This window comes from Helobdella robusta (genome assembly GCF_000326865.2).
Source record: "Helobdella robusta unplaced genomic scaffold HELROscaffold_13, whole genome shotgun sequence".
Taxonomy (NCBI): Eukaryota; Metazoa; Annelida; class Clitellata; order Rhynchobdellida; family Glossiphoniidae; genus Helobdella; species Helobdella robusta.
The window spans coordinates 1,728,416-1,752,117 of record NW_008703718.1 but is presented as its reverse complement, the minus strand read 5'-3'; the positions used below and the strand labels follow the sequence as shown (position 1 = coordinate 1,752,117).

Sequence of the window (23,702 nt, the reverse complement as noted above, 5' to 3'; positions counted from 1 at the left end):
TGCCATTTATTGCAATGAAATTTGAGTAGCCAAGCGTTTGAGAAATAGTTCTTGGGGTGGTTGAATAGTTCGGTTGTTTGTTTATATCAATAATAGTCAGGTCTATGTATCTATCCGCTTGTTCATAGCCATCTGACCATCGATTATATTTGTGTGTGTATATATAAACGATTGCTACTCATATTATTATCTACCCTCAAAAATATTTCAGCAGTTTTAGAATTAAGAGACAGTAACTCTTGTGAGCTTTATTTAATTTTCTTGCAGTTACAACTGTAATAATTTCTTCATTGGACTACTCGTTGAACTGCGTTAATGTAATTTATCTTTACAACTATTTATTTATTAATAATTTTACTATGTAGACCTTTTTCCGTTAAGCAAACAAATTGTACAAGTTGAATATGGCCGTTGTCCACTATACAAAACAGCAAACAGATGGAAATATATTGATTTTTTTTTATCATCATCTGAGTCTGAACCAGAATTTGTAATTTTAGGTTTTCATTTTCGAAAGATTTGTTTGAAATAGTACGCGCTTTGTAGTATAGAAAAGAGATCACTGCTCAGACAATGTTATCAGGCATACAGATTCGTTCTTAGTTACGTTTGTAGTTAATTTTGGTGGATTTATTTTATGTATCTTTTAATATTTTCTATTATGGAGGATTTCACATTAAATGAACACTAACTAAAACTATAAATGATAGATTAATGCAATAAAATGATATTAAAATCATTTTAAATACAATACATCAATCTAATTGTTATCATTAACCAATGTTTCCGCGAATTTTAAACCAACTTGCCTCATGTTATATAAGTGGTTCCATGTTCATTTCAACATATTTCACGTTAAACTTTGAATGCTTATGTTTAATTTTATAAATGGTTAATTAATGTTATATTTATATATATGCAATATAAGAAACGTTACTTATTAATTATATTTTCTTTGTATGCTTATATTTTTTATAATTTTTTATCGAGTTTGTATTTTTATTACCAATTTATGTTGCAAGTAAGTAATCAGTCGTTTCAGAGGCGCCTAGCTTCAACTGTGCGTTAACTTATTACAATGCAGCTGTCGTGTTAATACACGCTAAATAAAAAGAAGTTACACGGATGTTATAAATAGTAACCTATTTTTATTATCTATTATTTTTTGTTTTGCCATGATAAATGTTTTTTAAAATAATAATTCTTATTTTGTTTTTATTGATGTTTTGCTATCATCGTGTTTGTCGTTTAATGATAAATTTGGTAACTCTCTTTCGCCAACTATTTAATGGTTAGACCGCATCGCTGTCCCTCGATCTTTTCTATCTCTATTCATCTTAGATTTGTTCTTAACAATTCTTTGTTTCATATTTCATTGATCGTAAAAAATTTGTACAGTTGATATCGTTTAAATTGTTTGAATAAAAGTTGAAAAAACCTTCATGAAAATTTATTTTTCTTAATTTCGAACCGGGAAACTGCGTTAATACAGGTTCTTAAAAATATTTTAAAAGAGATTTTAACGCTATCACTTATTTACTATTACGTTGTTGTTTTTTCAAAATATAAACAATATTATTAACGCAATGGCAGAAAAAAAAGGTTCGTGATTCACGTTTTCATTAAAGATCTCAAAAAATATATAAAGTAACTTACTTAATCGTTAGAAGAGCTGTCCCCCCACAAATGTTCTAGGGTCAAATTTGTGGTGGACAACCAGCGGGTCAGCAACTTTTTGCTGGCGGAGATGAAAAGCAACGTGATCGATGCTCATTTAGGCTTCCTGCAACTTAACTATAAGTACGTGTGTGTGCGTGCGCGTGTGTTTAAATATTGCTATAATTTTTGTTTTTTATATTTGTTCGTCGTTATGTTTTCGTTTAGTTTAGAAGTTAAGTATAATGTTAACTCAAGCAATTAAAGCCAGGATTCGTACACACTACATTCAACTTAATTGTAATCTAAGTAGAGTTCAGAATATCATGCAGGGGTTTTTTAGTCTTTTGCTAGCTACTAAGGGTTTCAACACGCACGAAAAAATATACAAAGTCGGGAACAACACGTCAAAGCTGCTCTCTCTGTCAGACGACATTCGCTAGCTCCAACAATCAAGAATTATTTTGTTTGTAGGCGCCAACTCACATTAATAAAATATTTTGACGATGCTATCAACATTTACGCATGCATGCATGTGTGTGTGTCTATATATATATATATATATATATATATATATATATATATATATAGTTTGTGCTTTTTATATTATAGAGCGGGAATATGATAATTATTGTAAGTAGCTTGTTGTTTAATGAGAAAAGAACGTCAATTTTATTATGCATGTGGAGACATTTCGTAACGCAACCGATATATCATTACCAGATACAAAATAGCGATCGAGGTAAACAAATACTTGGGTGAATGCATCGTTTGCACCAACAACCACGAAAACTGTAACCTCAACGAAATCGAACCAAATACAAACCGTTAGTAAAAAATATTTCCTATATATAGCTGTATGACTATTTATACTTCTGTTTATAATCGTTAATAAAAATAGTTTCCCTTTAAGGTTTTTAATTTTTATATGACTTATTTACTCTAGATACTAAACACCGAATGTTAGTAACATTGAAAGCACACCAAGATTTGAACATGGTTGAGCAGCTGAATTTAATAGCGAACGATGATAGGTCGTACACCCTGTTGCTGACAGCTCAAGTTATAAGTTAGTGATTTTTTGTCCACATGGACTTATTCATAAACTTATAATACTTATAAGTTTGCTTTCGAATAACCTGATTTATTAATCTAAAATAGAAAATCCAAATGAGTGAATAAAGAACATAAATAAAATCAATTGAAACAATATGAAATATTACAGAAATTATAAATGAATAACCAACCTAAAATAGAAAAATTAAATTCCAGGATCGTTTAAAAAGCCAACAATAATAAAATATTACCACGTGCAATAACAAAATATGACCACGTGCTATTTGCATTTATATATAAGATGATACCAAAGTAATGAAACCTAATTTACAAGCACAGAATAGAAATACATAGATAATTATATGAAATATAATTTACATCTCTCTCCCTCAAGTCACTTTTTGAGGTACATAAAGTGACAATTTATTAATGTGAAAAAAATAACATTCCTTCTTCTTCTTTCCGCAGTCTACTTCGAAGATCGACGGTGAAATCTTGCCAAGAATTTTAAACGGACCAACTCTTATTCTGTCCATTTTACCTCTATTAAGTTTACTCCCATTCTGGATATAGACTTGATTGCCCACTTCAAATTTGTACTCTTGACGATTTTTGTCAACCCTTTTCTTGTTTATTTCAAAATTTTGCATAGAATTTCGACCGGCTTGTATTCTATCTGCAGCTAAATCGCTTCCCGGTATGTCATATGGAGTGATAGTTGACTTTATGCCGTATAATAAGTATTCAGGTTCAAATTTCGTGGAACTATGAATTGTCCGATTGTATTCTTTGACACATTCGTCTGCAACAACGGACCATGCCTGTTTTTTTCCACTGTTAAGTTTACATCTTATTCTGTTTACAAGTATTTGGTTTAGTCTTTCATTTAGTCCATTTGATTGAGGGCAATCTACGCAGGTAAAAACCATTTGAATATTCATCTTGTTTAGATACTGTTTTAGTTCTGTAGAATTAATTCCGGTGTACTGGTCGGCTAAAAGTATTTTAATATTATTTTTCTTAGCAATCGGATCAATTAACTTTATGAAATCTGCTGCGCATTGACTTTTTGTAGTGGAAATCCAAGCATATCTACTAAAATGATCTACCAAAATATGCATATATTTCTTTGGTGACATATTACCGGCAAATCCACCAACTGTGTCAATGGACATAATTTGGAATGGTTCTGTCGCGGGTCCTAGTTTTGACATTAATCCGATGATTCTATTTCTTCTAGTTTTGTTCTCTAAGCATATAGTGCAACTTTTACAAAATTCTTCAATTAGTTGATCAAAGTTTTTGAAATAATAAAATGGTCTTATTTTCTCTTTCAATGTTCCAGCTCCAATATGTCCATAATACTCATGTACCTTTTTTATTATTCTTAAACCAAATTTATCAGAAACAAATATCCTTGATTTGTCATTCAATTTTTTGTTTTTCAATCTTCTTGGCACTCTTTAATTCAGTCATGTTTTCATTTTGATCCTGAAGAATTTCAGGTCTTTCAATTAAATTTACAACTTAGACTGCATCCTCATTTTCAAAATATTCTAATACCGGTGATCGAGAAAGTAAATCAGCCATTATATTTTCCTTTCCTTTGTTATAAATAATTTTAAAGTTGAATTGAGACAAATAGTGCACTAAATCGCCCAATATTTCATCTGTTCTACTTTTCGTTTTTAGATTCTCAAGAGGTTTGTGGTCACTACAAACAACAAATTCACGACCAATCAAATAATATTGCCAGTATTTTATTGCGTCTTTGATAGCTTTGCATTCAAGATGGATGATGTCCATTTTCTTTTCTTTTTTTGATAATTTTCTTGAGAAGTATGCGACAGGATGTAACATACCATCAGGGTGTAGTTGTTTCAAAGTAGCTCCCATTCCTTTATAACTGGCATCAGTTTCAATATAAGTGTCTTTGGTTTTATCGTAAATGGCTAAGATTGGCTGAGAACATAAATATTCTTTTATCAAGTTGAAAGAATCTTCACAATCTTGGGACCAATGAAACTTAACATTTTTCTTCAAGAGCTTATGCAGTGGTTCAAATTTTTGAGCACTATTTTCGATGTATTTAAGGTAGAAGTTAATAGATCCTAACACACTTCTAACTCCTGTTTTATCTGTTGGTCTCTTAAGATTCTTGATGGCGATTAAATTTTTTTGAGCTAGTGCTACTTTATTTTCTAGAATAAAATGTCCAAGATATTTAATGGTTTTAGCAGCGAACTTACATTTTTCTAATTTTAATTTAAAACCTTCTTCTGTGATAATTTGTAGAGTCTCTTCAATATGAATAATGTGTTCTTCCCAAGAGCGTGAAAATATAAGTATGTCATCAATATAGTTTATGCAAAAATTGTCCAGATTATTTCTTCTTATGATACTGGATAGAATAGGTTGAAAAGTTGCTGGAGAATTTTTAAGACCAAAGGGTAAACCTTAAACATGAATTTTCCATACTTAGTTATAAAAGAAGTCTTTTCTCTATCTTCCTTTTTTAATAATATACACCAAAATGCAGAATTGATATCAAGTACAGTGAAATATTTGCAATTTGGTACTTTATCTATGACATCATTAGTAGTAGGGAATGGATAGCATTCAGGAACAACTAATTTATTTAATCGTCTGAAATCAATGCAAAGTCTTGTCCGACGACCATCATCTTTTTTAAAAGCAAGAGTTAATGGTGAGGCATAAGGGGATTCCGATTCTTCAATTAAATCAGCTTCTAATAACTTCTTGAGTCTTGATTTCCTCTTCATCAACTATGGAACATTTACATTTATATGGTCTTGCTGTTACATATTCATCTCTGGTTAATTTTATTTCTGCTTCTTTCGATTTCACTTTTCCTACATCATATTTGGCTTTTGCAAACATATGTTTGTACTTGTTTATTAAATTTAAAATATCTTTTCTTCTATTTTCATCTTCAATGTGATCTAAATTTTCACACATTGTCTTATTCATATTTTCATTAAAATTGACTCCTGAAATTTTAATTAAATTATTTTTTTCTGCTTTTTGTAGATTAAATTGGTTGTCAGTCAGTTCATCTGATTTAACCATGTTGTGATTGTTATTCATCTTATCTCTTTCTTCTATTTTGATTAGGGTTTTTATCAATTCTTTGTAGAATGTTAAAATTTTCATCTTGAATTAGTTTGAACTTTTTTATTGCATCTAGACCCAGTAATAGATCATAGGAAAAATTATTAATTTTGACTACGTATGTATTTAAATTATCCATTAAATTACCAACCTTAACAACTATATTTGCCCGGGCCGAACTAAAATTGAGCCCACTGATGGTTTTGAAAGTACTTTTATTATTCGTTAAGCCTAGTTTTAAAAAATCTATGATTTTCCTATTTATTAGACTTATATTTGATCCACTATCATAAACCGCTTTAACTTTTAATTTATTATCGATTATTACGTTTACTCTTATTAGTGCATTCAATTTTTTCGGGCTTTCTAGTTTAAAGATTTCTTGTCAATTTTAATTTTCATCATATGTGCTTCGTCATCTGTTTGGTAGTTAGTGTCATGAATATTAATTTCTCTTTTTGATGAGTAAAGAGTCTTATTTCTACATTCATTTGTTGGATGGTATCGATTTTTCCAGCCCAATTCTTCACACATAAAACATGGTTTATTTGCTGTGGTATTAATATTCTTCTCTGACCTGATAAAATTTGGTCTAACAAAATTTTCTTTATTTAGAGTGTTATTTTCATGTCTTTGATTTTGTTTATTTAGAGTATTATGGGTCTTTGCTTCTACTTTGTATTTTGGTACCGAAATTTCTTTGTCTACATTTTCATATCCCTGTTTGTGTTGATAAAGTTGCTTTGTCTTGTATATTGTATGATATTTCATTACTTAAAAATTTATTGTCATATTTTGGCTTGATGTTAGAAACACATTCATCAATTTTTGTTAGTTTTTTGAACAGTTTCTCAATGGTCGTTATTTTTTCTCTATCAAGCTGGTTTTGTATTTCTACAGGAAGGCCCATAACGATCATGTTTATTCTTGACATTTCAATTTCTAAACATAGGTTTTCCTTCGCTAAGGCATAGTCTATTAAAGATATATATTATAATATTTGTAATTATATGCGGTTCTTATTTTTTTCAAACCTCTATCTGCAAAAATGGTCAGAAAGGACTTTCTCCATTCTTACCAATTAGTTAAGCCGATCTTTTTTAAATTTGATTCGTACCAATCTTCCGGTGACCCAGATAAAAAGAAGCGTAATGCTTCTATGAAATTAGTAGAATTCAGTATTTTATGCCTTCTACATTCATTTTCAAATTTCTCTATCCATTCAGTAGGGTTTTGCTTTTTGTTGAATTTTTCCAGAATAAATTTTTTTTCAACGTCTTGCAGCTTAAAGTTATCATTCAGACTTAGCTTAGCTTCTAATTCCTTAATTCGTTCATTTAAAAAATTGTCATCTGGTTCATCTCTATGTTTATTATCAATAATTTTTTCTTCTAACATATTATCTAAAAAACATAGATTTTCGTCTTCGTCGTAATATTTTTTTCTCAATTCATCATCGAGTTTGATGCAAATTTTGCGATAACCGTTGATAGGTTTGATAGAATTAATTGTATTTATTATTGCTCGCTTCGTAGATAGAGCTTCGTGCAAACTTAAATCTTTCATCTCTTCAGGTAGGACATTCTTTATTTTCCGATATGCCCGCTAATTCAAATTCGTCATTATTTCTTTTAATAATATGAAAATACAACTTACTGGATATTGAAGCCATCTTCTTTTTTGGAATTTAATTTATAAGTTTGCTTTCGAATAACCTGATTTATTAATCTAAAATAGAAAATCCAAATGAGTGAATAAAGAACATAAATAAAATCAATTGAAACAATATGAAACATTACAGAAATTATAAATGAATAACCAACCTAAAATAGAAAAATTAAATTCCAGGATCGTTCACAAAGCCAACAATAATAAAATATTACCACGTGCAATAACAAAATATGACCACGTGCTATTTGCATTTATATATAAGATGATACCAAAGTAATGAAACCTACTTTACAAGCACAGAATAGAAATACATAGATAATTATATGAAATATAATTTACATACTTATTTTATAAACCGGAAAAACAGATGCAGTTTTGTTTAATTATTTATATATTTTCATTAATGTGTAAATGAAAGCTAATTTTTTTTATTAAAGGTAAAGAAAAAGGAAATCCCATTTTGAAGGATGGTGTCCACTGTCTTGATCATGGCTGCTATGTCACTCTGCAAAATCAACTTCCTGACCAATGTAATTTGCTTTCTTACAGTTTGTTAAAATTTGTTTAAAAATTAAAAACACGTTATTACAAATTTTTTTAAATTATTGTTATAAATAATTAAGCAAATTGGTATATATTTTCACCAGCTTCCGTGTTGTAATGCATCGGCAAAGAGAACCTTTGGCTTTTCTTACCTTCTTCTTGTTTAAAAGTTTATTTGTAAATAAATTTCTTCAGGTTTGTTTATTAAAATTCAAGTGTCCATTTGTCCGATCACTGGCCACGATGATACGTACCTATATTTATTTTAGGATATAACGCTATTATTTGGCTTTGTTATCTTATCCTTTTATTATAATAGTTGACACATGCAAAAATGTTTATATACATAAAACGAACCGTAAGCTAAAGTTTTTTAATATGCAAAAAATTTTTCGACCCATTTACCAATGTGCTTTTCACACGCTCATCGCAACACGATACGTTATCTATTGTTAAACTATTTACAGAGGTTGGTGATGTTGATGACTAGCAAATTTATATTATAAAGTGTTAATAAAATAAAAAAATATAAATAAACCACCAAAAGATTTAATGTTAATACTAAATTTAAAAAAGGTCTTTTTTCAAAAACACAGTTTAATTTATGACAAGGTTCCTTTACAAAACAAGTGTATTAGCAAGCCTCCTATGAATCATTGTATTTGTTAAGTATGTATGCAAGTAAGTGGTCTAGGTATAAATGGTAGTGACCAGAAACCAAGTAGAGACTAAACAGTACACCCAATGAGTTCAACACATCGGAAAACATTTTAAATAATTTTATTATAGTTCTTGGTTGGTTGTTTTTTGCACACGGTAGCTGTCTATGGTTTAAAATGGCGCTGAGCAATAAAGTTCTGTCGCCTTTAAAATCGGTAGCAAATGCTCCGATCCCGGCGCAATGGTTAGTTACTGCTACTATTTTATAAATTTGACATTTTTCCGTAAAACTAAATGTTTCAGTTAAGCGTTTCTGTATGTAAATTTTGTTATCAAGGTCAATGTGTAGCAAAAGAGATTTAATAACTGATTTAATTAAATTTTATTAGTCTACTTCTACTTACTACTAAATAAACTAAAGAGCTATCATTAATCTAAGATTCTAAGCCAATTATTACAAATTATAGTAATAATTATAATAAACAACACTTTATTGAAACCAAGACCTGTCTTGAGTGGAGTCCCTCAGGGTGGTGTTCTAAGTCCTCTGCTATTTCTCATCTATATTAATGACGTTTTTTCCATTTGTGATAATATGTTCCTTTACGCTGATGACGCAAAATTATTTAAAGTAATAAAGTGTGAGGAAGATAAAATAAATTTTTTGAAAGATTTTGTGAACATGATGAATTGGTTTAAAACTTGGAGGTTGAAGTTGAATTCAAACAAATGTCAGCTCCTAAGAATAGGATCGAATAAACCAAGCCCGCCATTTACTATACTAGATGATGATGGTTTGACATTTCAGTTACCTGAGGTTGAGGAAGTATCTGATCTGGGGGTTATTATTGACAACAAGTTGAAGTTTAAAAATCATGTGCTAAAGGTAGTTCATAAAGCAAATAGTATGCTTGGAATTATTGCCAGAAATTTCAAACACCTTTCCGAGGCAGCATTTGTAACCTTGTTTAAGTCATTGGTTCGTTCGCACCTAGAGTACGGCGTACAAGCATGGCATCCTTATAGAATTGGTTTGATAGATGAAATTGAAAAGTTTCAGAGAAGAGCTACGAGAACAGTGAATTCTTGCAAGGAACTTCCATATAAAAATAGATTAAAGAAACTTAATTTGCCCTCTCTTGCCTACAGGCGTCGTAGAGCTGATCTCATATTGCTGTATAGAATAATCCATGGGGAAATTATGGAGGATATCAGTCCAAGGGTAATGTTCTCTTGTTATGATCAAACTCGAGGTCACAATCTGAAGTTAACTACAGGTGCTTGCCACAAAGACAGTAGGAAGTATTTCTTTTCTAACAGATCAGTTGATGATTGGAACAAATTGCCCTCAGCTGCTGTAAATTCATCCTCTCTATGTGGTTTTAAATCGGCAATAGACAATTTTTTTGGAAATGTCATGTTTGATTGGAGGGCTAATTTCTGATAATTTCTGATAATCTCAATAATGTTGTGTCTTTTGTTTATTTTCCTATATTTATAAATTTAAATTTTCGTTGACTCAATTTTTTATATTCTCTGTTAAAAATCCCTTTGTTTTGGTTCGACTTCAATTTTGGTTTTTTATTATATTTGTGATTGTATTAACTAGACAGATTTTGTTGTTGATTCAATTTCCTGTTTGATTGCCACTGTAATGACTTTGTTAAACATCTAATGAAGCTAACTCATTTAATTTTATAATGACAATTTGATTTTTATCTTAATCAGTTTTAATTTTTAAGGGTTTACTTTTGTTACTTTTGATTTTTTAATTTTTATTTGGTTGGCAATGGGCTATGCCCGAGCTATTTCTAATAATAATAATAATAATAATAATAATAGTATTATACTCTGTAATAACATGACTAAATTTTTTGTTAAATAGTTTTTAAAGTTTAAACAAATACATTTAATTTTTTAATAATTTTATTAATGAATTAATCTAAAATCATTTTAGCTATTATTTTATTAAATTATTATTTCAATTCATTATTAAATGATCAAAGGAAATAACTTCTTTGTATTAATTATTAATACAATAAACATAAAGTTACTTTCTTAGATCATGTCAACATTACACTGGCTAAACTTTTGAAAATTTTCTTAGTTTGACAATTTTAAATTATTTTTTATGCTGCCATAGTTAATTTTTTTTTAACTAATGAAAATTTCAATTATTTTACTCAATTTTCAGTTGCCAAACTCGAAATATGGCTACTTTGAAAGCTAGTTAGTTAATGATTTCAACACTTTTTTGTGACTTATAATTTTGTATGTTGTTAATATTTAATACTGTATTTTTATATCATTCGTTACAGTTTCAATTCGTTTGAAGGCTGTAACAAATATTCAGAAGATTACAAAATCAATGAAGATGGTTTCAGCCGCCAAATATGCCAAAGCAGAAAGAGAACTAAGACCCGCCAGAGCATATGGTGCTGGGGCTAATGGTTTGACCATTTGTTTTTTAAATGTTTATTTTTTTTTTTTCAAAAATGAAAAGTACTTAAGTTTTAACAAAAAGTTTTAATTAGTTTTAAACATTCTAGTTTGATTTTTTCAAAACAGCATTCTATGAAAAAGCAGAAGTAACTCAGGATGAGAAAAAACCAAACCATTTGATCATAGCAATGACTTCTGATAGAGGTCTTTGTGGTTCTGCCCACTCCAACATCATCAGGGCTATCAAAGCAGCTGTGCCCTTAAAACCACCTGGTACTAATGTTAAGTTCGTTGCCATTGGTGATAAGGCTAGAGGCATGCTTGCAAGGTTCTTAACAAGTCATCTGTTTCTGTTTTCACACAAAAATAATTAAAATAAATGATATTTTTTTGGTACTTATTCTTTAATGAGAGAACTTTAAATTAAGGTTTTTTGGCCAAGATTTGCTGATGCACTTTGTTGACATTGGAAAGAAACCACCAGTATTTGAAGATGCTGCCAAAATATCTCTTGAAATTTTGAAACTTGGTTATGAATATGATTATGGTCAGCTATATTTCAATATCTTCAAGTAAGTAAATTTTTTTAATTGCATTGCTCTTTTTTGTTTTGGAATTTTCATGCTGTACAAATGGTCACATACTCTTGTTTAGTTTTCATCAAACGGTTTTTCAAAATAAATGCTCCCATGCTTTGATTATTGCTTAAAGCTTCATCAACCTCTTTTGATCTCCTGGTGTTTATTTTATTAATCAATTAATCAATGAACTTGCACTTAAGATCAGTTGTAGCTTACAACACGAAGGATCTACCAATCGTAAATGCAGATAACTTCAGTCAAGCAGGAAAATTAAACTTATATGATAGCATTGATGAAGAGGTTTTTCATGAAGTTTTTTGAAGATACTCCAATTTTTTCAAAATTTTAGCATTAACAGTTTTTTTAACTCAACAAAACTCTATTAATTTTAGGTGCTCAGAAGTTATAGGGAATTCAGTTTAGTTAGCAGGATATTTTATGCCCTTAAAGAATCAGCCTGCAGTGAGCAAAGTCAGAGAATGACGGCCATGGACAGCGCCACAAAGAATGCAGGTAAGTCCGCTGTGGAGATATTGTAGTAGAAGATTTTTCAAATAGAAAAAATTGGTTTTTAGTTTTTATGGCATCTCTTATGAATTGTCATTTGTGCTATGCCATGTAGCGAATGCCATGTAGCGAGTAATATATTTTATAATGCTTGGGCATTTGAGCCTGGCACTAAGCAACTTTTTAATTTGATTTAATTCATTGCATTCATTTTTTATTAAAAATTAAAGCAATGCTTTTCCTCTGTGCAGCTGTACATAACTTATCACTACCATTGAAACCAGGTGAAATGATCGGTGCACTGACATTGAAGTACAACAGACAGAGGCAGGCAGTCATCACAAATGAACTTGTTGAGATCATCTCTGGTGCTGCAGCACTCAAATAGACCATGTCACCGTTTGATGACGTGCGTGGTGTGGTGAAATAATGAGGTGATGATTGTAAGCAGTAATAACATTAATCTGGCCATTAATAGATAGATTTTATCTTTCGAATAGCCTGTGAAGTAATTAATTTCTTTTAGGAACGGTGTATAATCAAAAATGGGACTATGTTGATGGCATAAAATGCAATTTAAAATTCGTGTATTGTTAATAAAAGTATAAAATATGTTTATTTTTGTTTTGACAATTTCGGTAAAAATTTTGATGAAACTTGATAAAAACAAGATTAACAACTCATTAAATTCACATGCAACAATAGATTGAAAACATTAAAATTATAAAATAACATAATTATTTACACACAACGGCCATTAATTACATATACGAATGGATAATACCATCAAGTAGAGAATACTCTATTTCTACCTAAAAATTAATAAGCAACCATTCATGAATATTTGGTCTTGGTGATAAGTTTCTGCTGATTGTCTAGACATTCTCTAAGTTTGGTTTCCGTCATTGTCAGTCTTTGCTCCAGGATGGAAACTGTCTGGTTTTTGTATAAAAATGTAATTATTTAATTGCAGTTATAAAACTCAGTAACAGAGCATTCAAGTTGCTTGCTTGTGTCTGGTAATAAATGATGCAGAGAATTGTATATGCAGCTAAAATTCATGATAAGTATGGCTTATAAAATATGGTTACATCCTTCAAATCATCAGGCCGACTATATTGCTTAGCTTCAGTTGAGGCCTCTAAAAGTGATTGCATGTAAAATCTACAGCAAAAATAAATCTCTTGCTAGTTTTGCAATCACCAGCGTAAGACAGTAGTTATGCATTTATTTTTGACTGGCTAAAAAATTTCAAAGTAATAAAATTAAATTGCATATTGTATAAAATAAAATGATTCTGGTCAATACTTCGGTTAAAATATCAAGCTGCCTGACGATGTGTTCGAGTGTTTGATTCAAATGAGCAGACAATCTTGGTTCCTCTTTATTTAACAACTCTCCATCGATGGGACTGTAATGATTGTGCCTCGTCCCATTATCTTTATTTTTGCTGAGTAGACTGCTGGTACTGTATCTGCTGGTGATTGATGGTTTGCTGCTCCCATCAGCTAATGATTTTTTGGTTTTTGCAGAGGTATGATTCAGTAGATCAGAGCTGATTTTTGTAGCTTGAGCTTTCTGTAATGGTTCTTTTAATGGTTGATAAAATGTGTTTGACTTTGTGGTTGATGATGTAGGGTAAGATGATGTTAAGCTTATGTTGCTAAGCATTGCACCATCGTTGGGTTTGTAAATCGATCTTTTTGAGAATTTGTGCTTGTCTGAATTTACTTTATCTTCATCTTCATAATATACAGAGTGTAACTGAAAATAATCAACAAATTTATTTTTTATACATAATTACTTAAAATATCAAAAGCGACATTACAAAAGTGAACAGTTAGTCACCTTGCCATTCAGAGGCGCTGAAATGTTGGGGATGTCTTGTTTGTGGTCATCATCCCTTAACTGGTGGTAGCTAGTTTCAATGTCTGAGTGGTTGTGACCCATGTGTTGCGTGGCTTGTAATTTGTATGACTGAATTGGTGAGTGGTGTTCAGGCATAGAATGTTGTTGGTATTGTTGGTGGGAAAAACCTGGTGAATATTGTTGCGGCTGAAGATGATTTGTTGAGGTTGCTGCTGCTGATGAATGTTGATGATGGAGATGGTTGATAGAAGTGATGTGCGGTGGAGAATATCGATGCAGACTGAGTATGGAACTGTTGAGAGGTGGTGAGTGAGATGGGGAATGTTCAGGTGATCGATGTATGCTTTGCAGAGATTGTCTGTTAATCATATTTTGAGTTGAATGATTCTTAACTGGAGAAGAATTCATATCTGGTTCATGAGCCGAAGAATTATATAAGTTCACTGGGTTGTTGCTGCAGTGAGGATGTTTTCGGTAAAGTTGATGCATATCATCATCAGTTTCGGCTTTCTGCTGCTGTTGCAGCAGATAGGCTTGATGTAGTTGCATCTGTGATGACTGTTCATAAGGCCCCAATGTTATTTCATTTACTGATGGTTGAGAGAGGGAAGGCATCGGTGGTGAGAACTGCAATGATGTGGAGCCTTTATGCGATGCTGGAACTGTTGTAGTTGATGAAGAAAACCTCGTTGGCGATGACGCTGATGATTTGTTTACCTGGTTCAACTCCAGTTGATCAAAATTAGTTTTCCACACTAAAACCTGAAATTTTGTATACAGGCTCTATTCATCAATATTCAAAATATTTATACAGAAAACAGATTAAAAATTATATAATTGAATTGCCTTCACAACAACATTTATAATAAATTATCTCCAGTTCTTTAGTAATACTTGAGAAAATCAACAAAAAAGAAGGTAGCTGCAACACAAAACGTTAGCATGCAACGAAACTACAACAAAAATTTGTAAACACAACTGCATCAGTAATATTTGTACAAATGATAGCAAGTCTAATTTACAGCAACAAAAACCTGTTCATCAGTTCCACCTGAAGCAAAGTGATTACCTGATCTTGAAAAGTTGACAGCTGTCACAGAAGCCTTTATAAAAAAATCAAATTATAATAACAAACTTGACTGTTGTGAAGACAGCAAGAACGCACTTGAAAATCACAATTTCTAAAATAACGTGAGCTCATTTACGTTTCTTGTTTACTATTGGAACATGTTCAGTTTAATAGCAATGCATTTGTGGGCAGCTCAAAAGTTAATGCAGTTACAAACATAATGCACTGTTATTGCACTGTTGTATATAATTTTTTCAAGCCAACCTGGTGACCATGAAGTGTGTAATAGAGTCGACCTTCAACAAGGTCAAATATTTTCAAGGTCGTGTCCTCCGAACAGGACAACAGGTAATTTCCACTTGGGTGGTAGGAAAGGCCATTCACTGCCCCTGAGTGTGCTGTTGAGATGATAATAATGATCGTCATCATTTATGAAATGATGACAACGATGATGAACATGTGTGAGATGACAATGGATATAATCACGGCAAGTTTCATTATATTAGCATTAAAATCCTAAGATGATACTAAAAACAATCACGCTATAATATTGAAGAAAGAAAAAACAAACAATGCTTTATTAACCTGTGTAATGCTGCAACATCTTCATCATCCTCACATCCCAGACCTTCACTGAACTATCAGTGCTTGCCGTAGCTACGCTGGTGCCATTAGGATGGAATGACACATAGCTGGCGTACCTACAAACATTTCAAGGTCTACCTGATTATTGATATTTAAATCACAGAATTTTTTAAAGTCAGCATAAGCCAGCGTAAGCATGCTAAAAGTTTTTTATATTGTTGTAGATGAAATTGAATAAAATAAATGCATGCAGATGATTTGGCAAATGGCAGAAGCCGCACAAACCCTTTATGCTCATTGAATGTGTGAATGCATTCTTTAGATAGAAGATCCCAAAGTTTAACTGTTTTGTCATCACTGCATGAAACAACCATCCGACCATCTGATGAAAATCTACATTTAAAATTATGCACTGAAATCAATCATTAACATTAAAAATTCTATAACATGCACTAATGACGTTTAATTAAAAGCCAAAATACTGATGTACAAAAAATGAATTGTTAGCATTAATATAAATATAGAAATTTTACAAAACTGACTTGGCACATCGAACCCAGTTCAGATGCTGATTCAAAGATAATTGAAACTTCTGCCTATTGACTGTCCAAACCTTTTATGAAATTGATTAGAATATGTAGAAAGATGCAACCAGAAATGAACAGTACGTAGTAAACAAAAAAATAAACAGATTGATAATGAATTGAGAAATAAAATTTAAAAATTACGAAACCTTGACAGTTTTATCATCAGAGGCACTGCATAACATCTGGCCATCGCGTGAAAAATCCACACTTCTGACTGTACTTGTGTGTGCTTTGAATACTGTCGAATCACCTTTTCTGTTATAAACATGAAAACATTTAATGTTTGCACCACAACACAAGCAACAACTACAGTAATCAACTGAACAATTTCATGTATGAGTTAATGACAGCTTAAGCAAGTGAACAAAATTAAATAGTAAAAGAACTCAAATTTAAAAATTAAATATAGTCAAATATAAATAAAAACAGACTAACACACTGGGAATCCACAGTCTGATTGTTTTATCCCTGGAGCACGAAGCCACCAAATGTCCAGATGGAGAGAACTGAATGCACATCACTGCTTCCTGTGTTTATCACTTCATGCAATTTATAAACTGCCATACATACATATATGGATGAATTTCTAACTGCAACAAAAATTATTTTTCTGATTTTACATTAAAACTGAACTGAACAATCGATAAAAACCATGAAAAAGTTTTAAAAAGTGATGAGTTTTGCATATGTAGAATGAAACTCCTTAGATTTTCAGATCAATAACAAATGAAAATTTAAAAATTTTCAGTAAATTGATTTTCACTTTAAAAAATGTAGCTATGGTGATCTGAAAATAAATTCTACAAAAGTTTATTTTATTTGTCCAGCTGATCTGACATATTACACTAAGATAAAAATAAACAACCTTATGTCCAATAAATCTGTAGGCACGCATATGAGGTTTAAAATTCCAAACCATCAGGCACGAATCCATGGCTCCGGAAGCTAATTTTGTATATTAAAATTCATTGAAATATTGTGTTTAAATTTACTCTTAAAAGAAATGAATTAGTACCTATTTGCTTCATGTTTGGATTAAAATCGACGCTTGTAATGGCATCTTTGTGACCTTTGAAGTGGCGTTCTAATGTTGGATCATCCTGTTGTTTTGTAAATGAAAATTCTATAAATAACAATTACTCTTCTGAGGTTGAGTCAGTTCTGATTAAATCATACTTGATTAAAAAAGTTACAACAAGAACCTGATATATAAAATATAAATTAAATATTAAGAAGTGAATGCGTTTTTTAATAGATAGTTAAACCCGCCATCATATTCTATTCTGTTAACACTTAGACAACAATTTAACTTTTTTTAGGCGAGTTTTTGTCTATTATTAAAAAAATATAAATTAAGTAAGAATGATTTTTTAGTAAAATACTGAAAATCCAAATTAAAAATCCAAATCATGAATGAAGAAAAAAGAAAAATCTGTAATAAAATCTTAAAATTAATAAAATAAAATCTAAAATAAATTTTAAATCTGAAATGTGTGAAATTGTCAAGTTCAGGTCACTCAACTCAATTAAATTCAATTCAATATAAGTAATAATTCAAATAATTCAATATAAATAACTTATATAACAAGCAAACAAGTACTAAAGTCTAACCAAAACTAAAAAAAAACTAAAGCTTAAAATTAAAAAAAGCTAACTGCTACTAAAAAACAAGAGAGAAACTCACCGTTGTCGTTTCCATTTCGTGCAAAAATTAAATCAGGTCGAGCGATCGCGAATGAAAAAGAGACAAGATTTCATAAATAGATAGTTTATTTAAATTTTAAGAAACCAACGGACGAACGGAGTAAGAAATAAAAAGAGGAATATCAAATGTAGCGGCACAGGCTTCGACTTGTTTATGTTCCAGATATAAGAAAAGTAAAATGCAGAACTGTCCATGAGAAAGAAAACGTCGTAAATCGTAATATGTATAAAATCATTTGTTGTACATATGGCTTAATCAGACAGCGGCGGATTTATGGAGGGGGGGCCGGGGGAACTGCCTCCCCCCCGTTGTAAGCGTTATTTGTGTTAAAAGTTAGTATTACTTGGTTATTTTAACGGAAATGTAGGGTTTTTGAAGGAAAAATGACATTATAAGCCTCAAAAGCATGGTAAGTAAAATTCATCGAAAAAGTTGGGTTGGCCTTTCGTCAAAATGTTGCCCCCTCCTTTGAAGATTGAAAAATTTTCCAAATAAATTTGGGAAAACACCCCCTCCCCCGGTCATCATCAACTTTTTGTTGAAAATTGCTCCCCCCAGTCGTCAATTTTCAAATTCAAATTTCGGGAAATTGTTTGAAAAATTTTGAAAATTTCCCCCGGGTTATCAATTATTTATGAAAATCTTGGCATTATTTTCATTATAAAGTTTACTGAAAGCAAGACCAGCGTTCAAGTTGCATACCCATTATAATGGAGCAGTGCATTTACACTTATCATTTATACATGTTTGTATATACATATAAAGTTGACCGTGGAAAACAAGGTTTTTCGAATTGAGGCCGACTATTTTCAGATTGACTTTGTGATTTGCTGATGGCCATTGCAACGGTCAGTCTGATTAGATATTGATAACTTTCAAAAAGTAATCGAATCGTGCAATAGCGCAGCGTGGCATGGTAATCCTTCCTCATTTTATCCACCAAAAAACTAATAGACTTCTTTTACTTCCAATTGCTTTTTTCTAATTCCTATTAAAACACTCGCAGTTGTAAGCTCATAAAAATGGTTCATCTTATGATAAATTTGCTTGAGACATCGGGTAAAGATTTCGTTGCTCAGTTATTAACTTACAACTGCGATCGATTCATAATTTCAAGAATCAAAAATTACAGCTAAACGATTGAGGCTAAAAATGAGAACCAGATATCTTACCAGTCTTCATGAACTAGTCCATTCAGGTACAGTTTTGAAAATAATTTCGCATATTTTAAAACTTATTATAATTTTTTGAGATATACTGATGTTACATATATCAAGATGAAGCGTGATGAAGAAATTTGCTTTATTTTCTAATCAAGCATTAATGCGTTATAAGTTGCAAGTCTTAACTTTCCATCTATATCATCTAAACATCTCTTAATGCTTATCATGAAATACCGCAAAGTTAAAGACAAGAAACACGTAATTATGAATGAAATTCGTGGCTTATAAAATGTTTTAGTTGGCTTGATCTATTAGTAATAATAGTATTTCTTGTTGCATTGTGCGAACGAAAAATCAAAATCAAAAACTTAAATTCGCTTTATAAACATAAATCGTGTAATTTTTTAATTTTTTTGATGTTAGGTTGTAAATGCTAACAATTGTATAAGTTGCAGCAAAAAATGATATCAAATAACATTTTATTTTATTTCACAAATTATATAACATTCTTTCAATTTTTTGTTCGGAATATAACATTTTAAATACATTTAACTACATATTCTAAATGCACGACAGAAATATATATATATATATATATATATATATATATATATATATATATATGAATTAATGCAAATGAAATTAAATTAAACAAAGACAGCACGAAGAAAATTTAATTCAGAGCAGTATACATTAATAATACAAATTCATAGCACATTGTTCCGTAACAGTTATAATATTGTTGATGTTATAATGAAGTTATAATATTGTTGGTGGTAGCCGGTGGTTCTGAAGCAACCAGATGACCACCAGAGAGATAACAGTCACATCATCATCATCATGGTTCAAGAATCTTTATAGTACACTATATTTACAAATGACTGAATAGAGAAGGTTAAAAAAAGTGAACAAAGAGAATAAAATATATCATTGAAAAGTTTAAAAATGAATATATAATGTACACATTTAGCTATATAAATATCGATACAGACACAAACTGCGTCATACTGTTCGCAATGCAAGGAATCAAAAAATCAATGCCACTGTTTACCATCAAATCAATTTAACGCACAAATGCAAATGCACGCACAAAACAATTTATAATTACGATCCAACAACCAGATGTGAGAGAAATAATTAATTTGGTAAATGAAAAATACTTTAAAACAAGGTTAGGAGAAAAAGTTCAAAATTAAATACATAAAAATATTGAATTGATAACAATGACAGAAAATTAGGAAGGAATATTAACAATTACTGACCAGGAGAATCAACAAAAGCAACTGTCTGTAATTTTCTTATTTTTTTTATAGAGTTTTTTAACTAGAAAGAAAAGAAAAAAACAAAAAATAACTCTCAAAACCAGGACATTGAAATTAACGAAGGAGTAAATAGAAAAACAAAATAATTTGCCAGAGGACAAGCAATACAAATGAAGATTCAACAAAGAAACCAATAAAAATAATATGTGATTATGATTTAAAAAAAACTATTTCACAAGAAGGAAAATGATAGTAACAGTAAAAAGAAATGCGAATAATATAAATTAATCATTTCAAACTGGAATGGAAAACTAATCATCACCACACCAACATCACTGTCCAAGAAACACAATCCAACCCACACAGATAAATAAGCACACTACCAGCCAAATCACAATCACTTTCAACAGCACAAACGTTGTAAGGATAAGTTATTAAATGAAAGAGTTTATAACGTAAATATCATTTGGTTAGATACATGGTTGGCAAATTCATGAATCAAGTGCAAATTTTGAGATATATACATATACATACATATGAACATGCTAGATTTATTGAATAGATGATTGATCTTATGATAATAAACATTAGCAAATGGACTTCTACTGAAAAGGTTATTTACAAATAAATAAACAAGGATAAAGATAAATATGTTACATTCCTGAGCTTGTGTGATAAACTATTACACTTATTGAAAATGAACATTTTCCACATCTGATAAAAAGAATAAGAAAAATAATTGTCGTTAGGCCCTCGCACTGAATTATCCATATAACAACATAAGCTACACAAGTACTATCAACTAAGACTCAGGTGAGCCTGCGAACACATACCAAATATGCTACTCAACCAAAAAATGAATGACTAATCCATATTATTTACAGACAGATTTTCATATGAACACCGCAGAATAAGCCAGCTATTTTAGAGTTCTTCCCCACAAAAAATGAAGAGAGAATTAAGATGTGGATAGATAGAATCAAGAGCATTTTCTCCAGTTAAAAACCAGACATGACCAAAGATATTTATTTTTTTAGGATGAAAAAAGATTATTAGCATCTAAAATTATTAAATATCTTCAAGTTATACTTTATAAGGGAGGGATTATTCAAAAAAAAACAGAATATTATGATGAGTAAGCTGAAAACTACCATGTGAGAACAAATAAAAAAATTAATACAATGATTGAATTATCAAAATATTTTTTGTTCTGATAAATTTTAATGAAAACCTAACATGTTGATGAACAATATATAAATTTATATTTTAAATAAACTACAATTGACATTGAACCTTGATAAGCTAAAGTTTAATTATTGTTATGAAATATACTAGTATATATTTAAAATATTTACAAATAAATGAATCTGATATGATTTATATAACAGAACCACTTTTCAAACCAAGCAACAACACACACACACATTAACACACAAAATGTATGAGTGGTCAGGCAGGCACTGAGGAATACAATTGCACATGACATGCAATAATGTTCATGATACAATTCGCATTATGTACAACCATCTTCTCTATGTATAATACACTTGCATGGATACACACACACATACACACACATGTATATATACATATCCATTTATATAAGACAAAATGTGTAATTAAAATTCATTTTTAAAACACTTAACAATGATATCTAACATAGATGTTGTATATGAGTGCATAATGCACACACATTTGAGAATGAGCCATGAGCTATATTAAGCACAGCATTAAAAGTGGAAAACAGGATAATCTAAAAATGGATGGATGCATGGAAAGAATCAATAACTAACTGAATGAACAACTGCTTATGAAAGTATATTATCAAAATGTATACTGCAATGAAGTAAATTCTTGTAGACTGTCTGGGGAAAAAATGATGATCAAAATAAACTGTTGAAATTATACCAATTATATTAAAATTAGTATAATACACAAGCACATACATGTGCATATCTTTACATTAACAATTATATCAATTTCACACATATGTACACATACGTAAGATCAAGAACAGACTCAACTTACAACCAGAAAGAGTTTTTTTAATGTAAATAAAGTCATTCAAAATGTTAATAAATACACATATAATATGTATAACATATTAATTGCATTCATAATAAATTTATGTTATATTGATTTAAGAAAATTTTATAATAACAAACCATAAAATTAACCCACCAACTTAATATCAAGCTGTTTGTACCTTTATTTATAATTGTTTATGATTACTGAAAAGAAAAAAATAAAATATATATATAATTATTATAATATATATAAGAGATCCAGAAGGCTGTTGCTAATGTTTATTTAATCACCAGCTTAGCTGGCTGCCGCCGAGACACCTTCCGATCCAGTTCTGCTGGCAGACGATTGAAGATGGAAAAATACTTGATCTTTACAGGTTTGCAATTTTGAAAGTCGACAGCTGATTTCTGGTTGGGCCGGGGGTCGTCCATCAAAGAGAACTCCGATACTGCCTTCCTCTCCGATGCGATAGGAGACATTGTCAGGGTCGACCCATATCGTTATTTCTTTCGGTAGGAGATTGGCGAGGTCGAAAGCTTCTAACTGAACACAGAGCCCCGCTTCAAGAAACAATGGATCGACACGGTTGTGGTGGTTTCTTATGCAACGGTAAGCACTGCCTTTGCATGGCTTCTCCGGAAACCAATGGTCGAGGTAATAGTTGCACATCGCGTTCCTCAAGCTTTCGGCAAACGATTTGACGACTCTTGACTCGAGATTACGTTGTAAGAACAATTTTGTGATGAAATCTACGACGCTGTTAACTTCGTTAAGCATACTTGGCGTAGGCATATAGACGGCTTGTTCGTTCTTGAGAGTTAAAATAAAGTATCGAATTAAAAACCGAGGTTCCGATAACTGTCGAATTTGCTGTCGGTTGATCGTGGGAAGATCTAAAAAAATTATAAACATACATACGTAAAAAAATTGAATTTCCGGTTTAGATTTTAAAACAGAATAAATGAAATTAGTCGTGAAAGAAGTTTTAAAAACCGATTTACTTACTAAAATACTTAAAAATTATTAAAAAACGGAACAAAATATTTTTTATAACATATGGGAAAACAATGCTACTCGCTCAAGAACAGATATTCGAATGAAAGTTGAACCACTGAGCAGCCTACATTTTATTAGTATGCGTAATTATTGAGGTCACTCCGCATCCAATGAGAATCAAGTTCAAAAA

At 30.7% G+C, this 23,702-nt stretch overlaps 5 protein-coding genes across 5 annotated transcripts; 2 read left to right on the top strand and 3 right to left on the bottom strand.

Moving 5' to 3' along the window:
• Positions 1 to 1,586: 1,586 nt before the first annotated feature.
• HELRODRAFT_168324 (hypothetical protein) lies at positions 1,587 to 2,730 on the top strand (the record flags this gene model as incomplete). The annotated part of the gene is made up of 4 exons (XM_009014197.1): positions 1,587 to 1,602; positions 1,668 to 1,800; positions 2,380 to 2,483; positions 2,603 to 2,730. The coding sequence occupies 4 exons, from the start codon at positions 1,587 to 1,589 to the stop codon at positions 2,728 to 2,730; spliced, it is 381 nt and encodes a 126-aa protein (XP_009012445.1).
• A 2,724-nt stretch (positions 2,731 to 5,454) lies between these two features.
• HELRODRAFT_168323 (hypothetical protein) lies at positions 5,455 to 5,886 on the bottom strand (the record flags this gene model as incomplete). The annotated part of the gene is made up of 1 exon (XM_009014196.1): positions 5,455 to 5,886. The coding sequence occupies one exon, from the start codon at positions 5,884 to 5,886 to the stop codon at positions 5,455 to 5,457; it is 432 nt and encodes a 143-aa protein (XP_009012444.1).
• Positions 5,887 to 11,086: 5,200 nt separating this feature from the next.
• On the top strand, positions 11,087 to 12,280 carry HELRODRAFT_73507 (hypothetical protein; the record flags this gene model as incomplete). Its single annotated transcript, XM_009014195.1, has 5 exons — positions 11,087 to 11,168; positions 11,287 to 11,488; positions 11,589 to 11,732; positions 11,942 to 12,041; positions 12,134 to 12,280. The coding sequence occupies 5 exons, from the start codon at positions 11,087 to 11,089 to the stop codon at positions 12,278 to 12,280; spliced, it is 675 nt and encodes a 224-aa protein (XP_009012443.1).
• An 802-nt stretch (positions 12,281 to 13,082) lies between these two features.
• Positions 13,083 to 17,458, bottom strand: HELRODRAFT_73885 (hypothetical protein; the record flags this gene model as incomplete). Its single annotated transcript, XM_009014194.1, has 12 exons — positions 13,083 to 13,184; positions 13,557 to 13,659; positions 14,746 to 14,879; positions 15,152 to 15,220; positions 15,451 to 15,584; positions 15,772 to 15,887; positions 16,057 to 16,164; positions 16,314 to 16,384; positions 16,505 to 16,613; positions 16,794 to 16,885; positions 17,224 to 17,303; positions 17,374 to 17,458. Coding segments are annotated over 12 exons (1,203 nt in total), but the record flags the coding sequence as incomplete, so codon positions are not given.
• A 5,478-nt stretch (positions 17,459 to 22,936) lies between these two features.
• On the bottom strand, positions 22,937 to 23,296 carry HELRODRAFT_136387 (hypothetical protein; the record flags this gene model as incomplete). The annotated part of the gene is made up of 1 exon (XM_009014193.1): positions 22,937 to 23,296. A coding segment is annotated over one exon (360 nt), but the record flags the coding sequence as incomplete, so codon positions are not given.
• Positions 23,297 to 23,702: the final 406 nt, after the last annotated feature.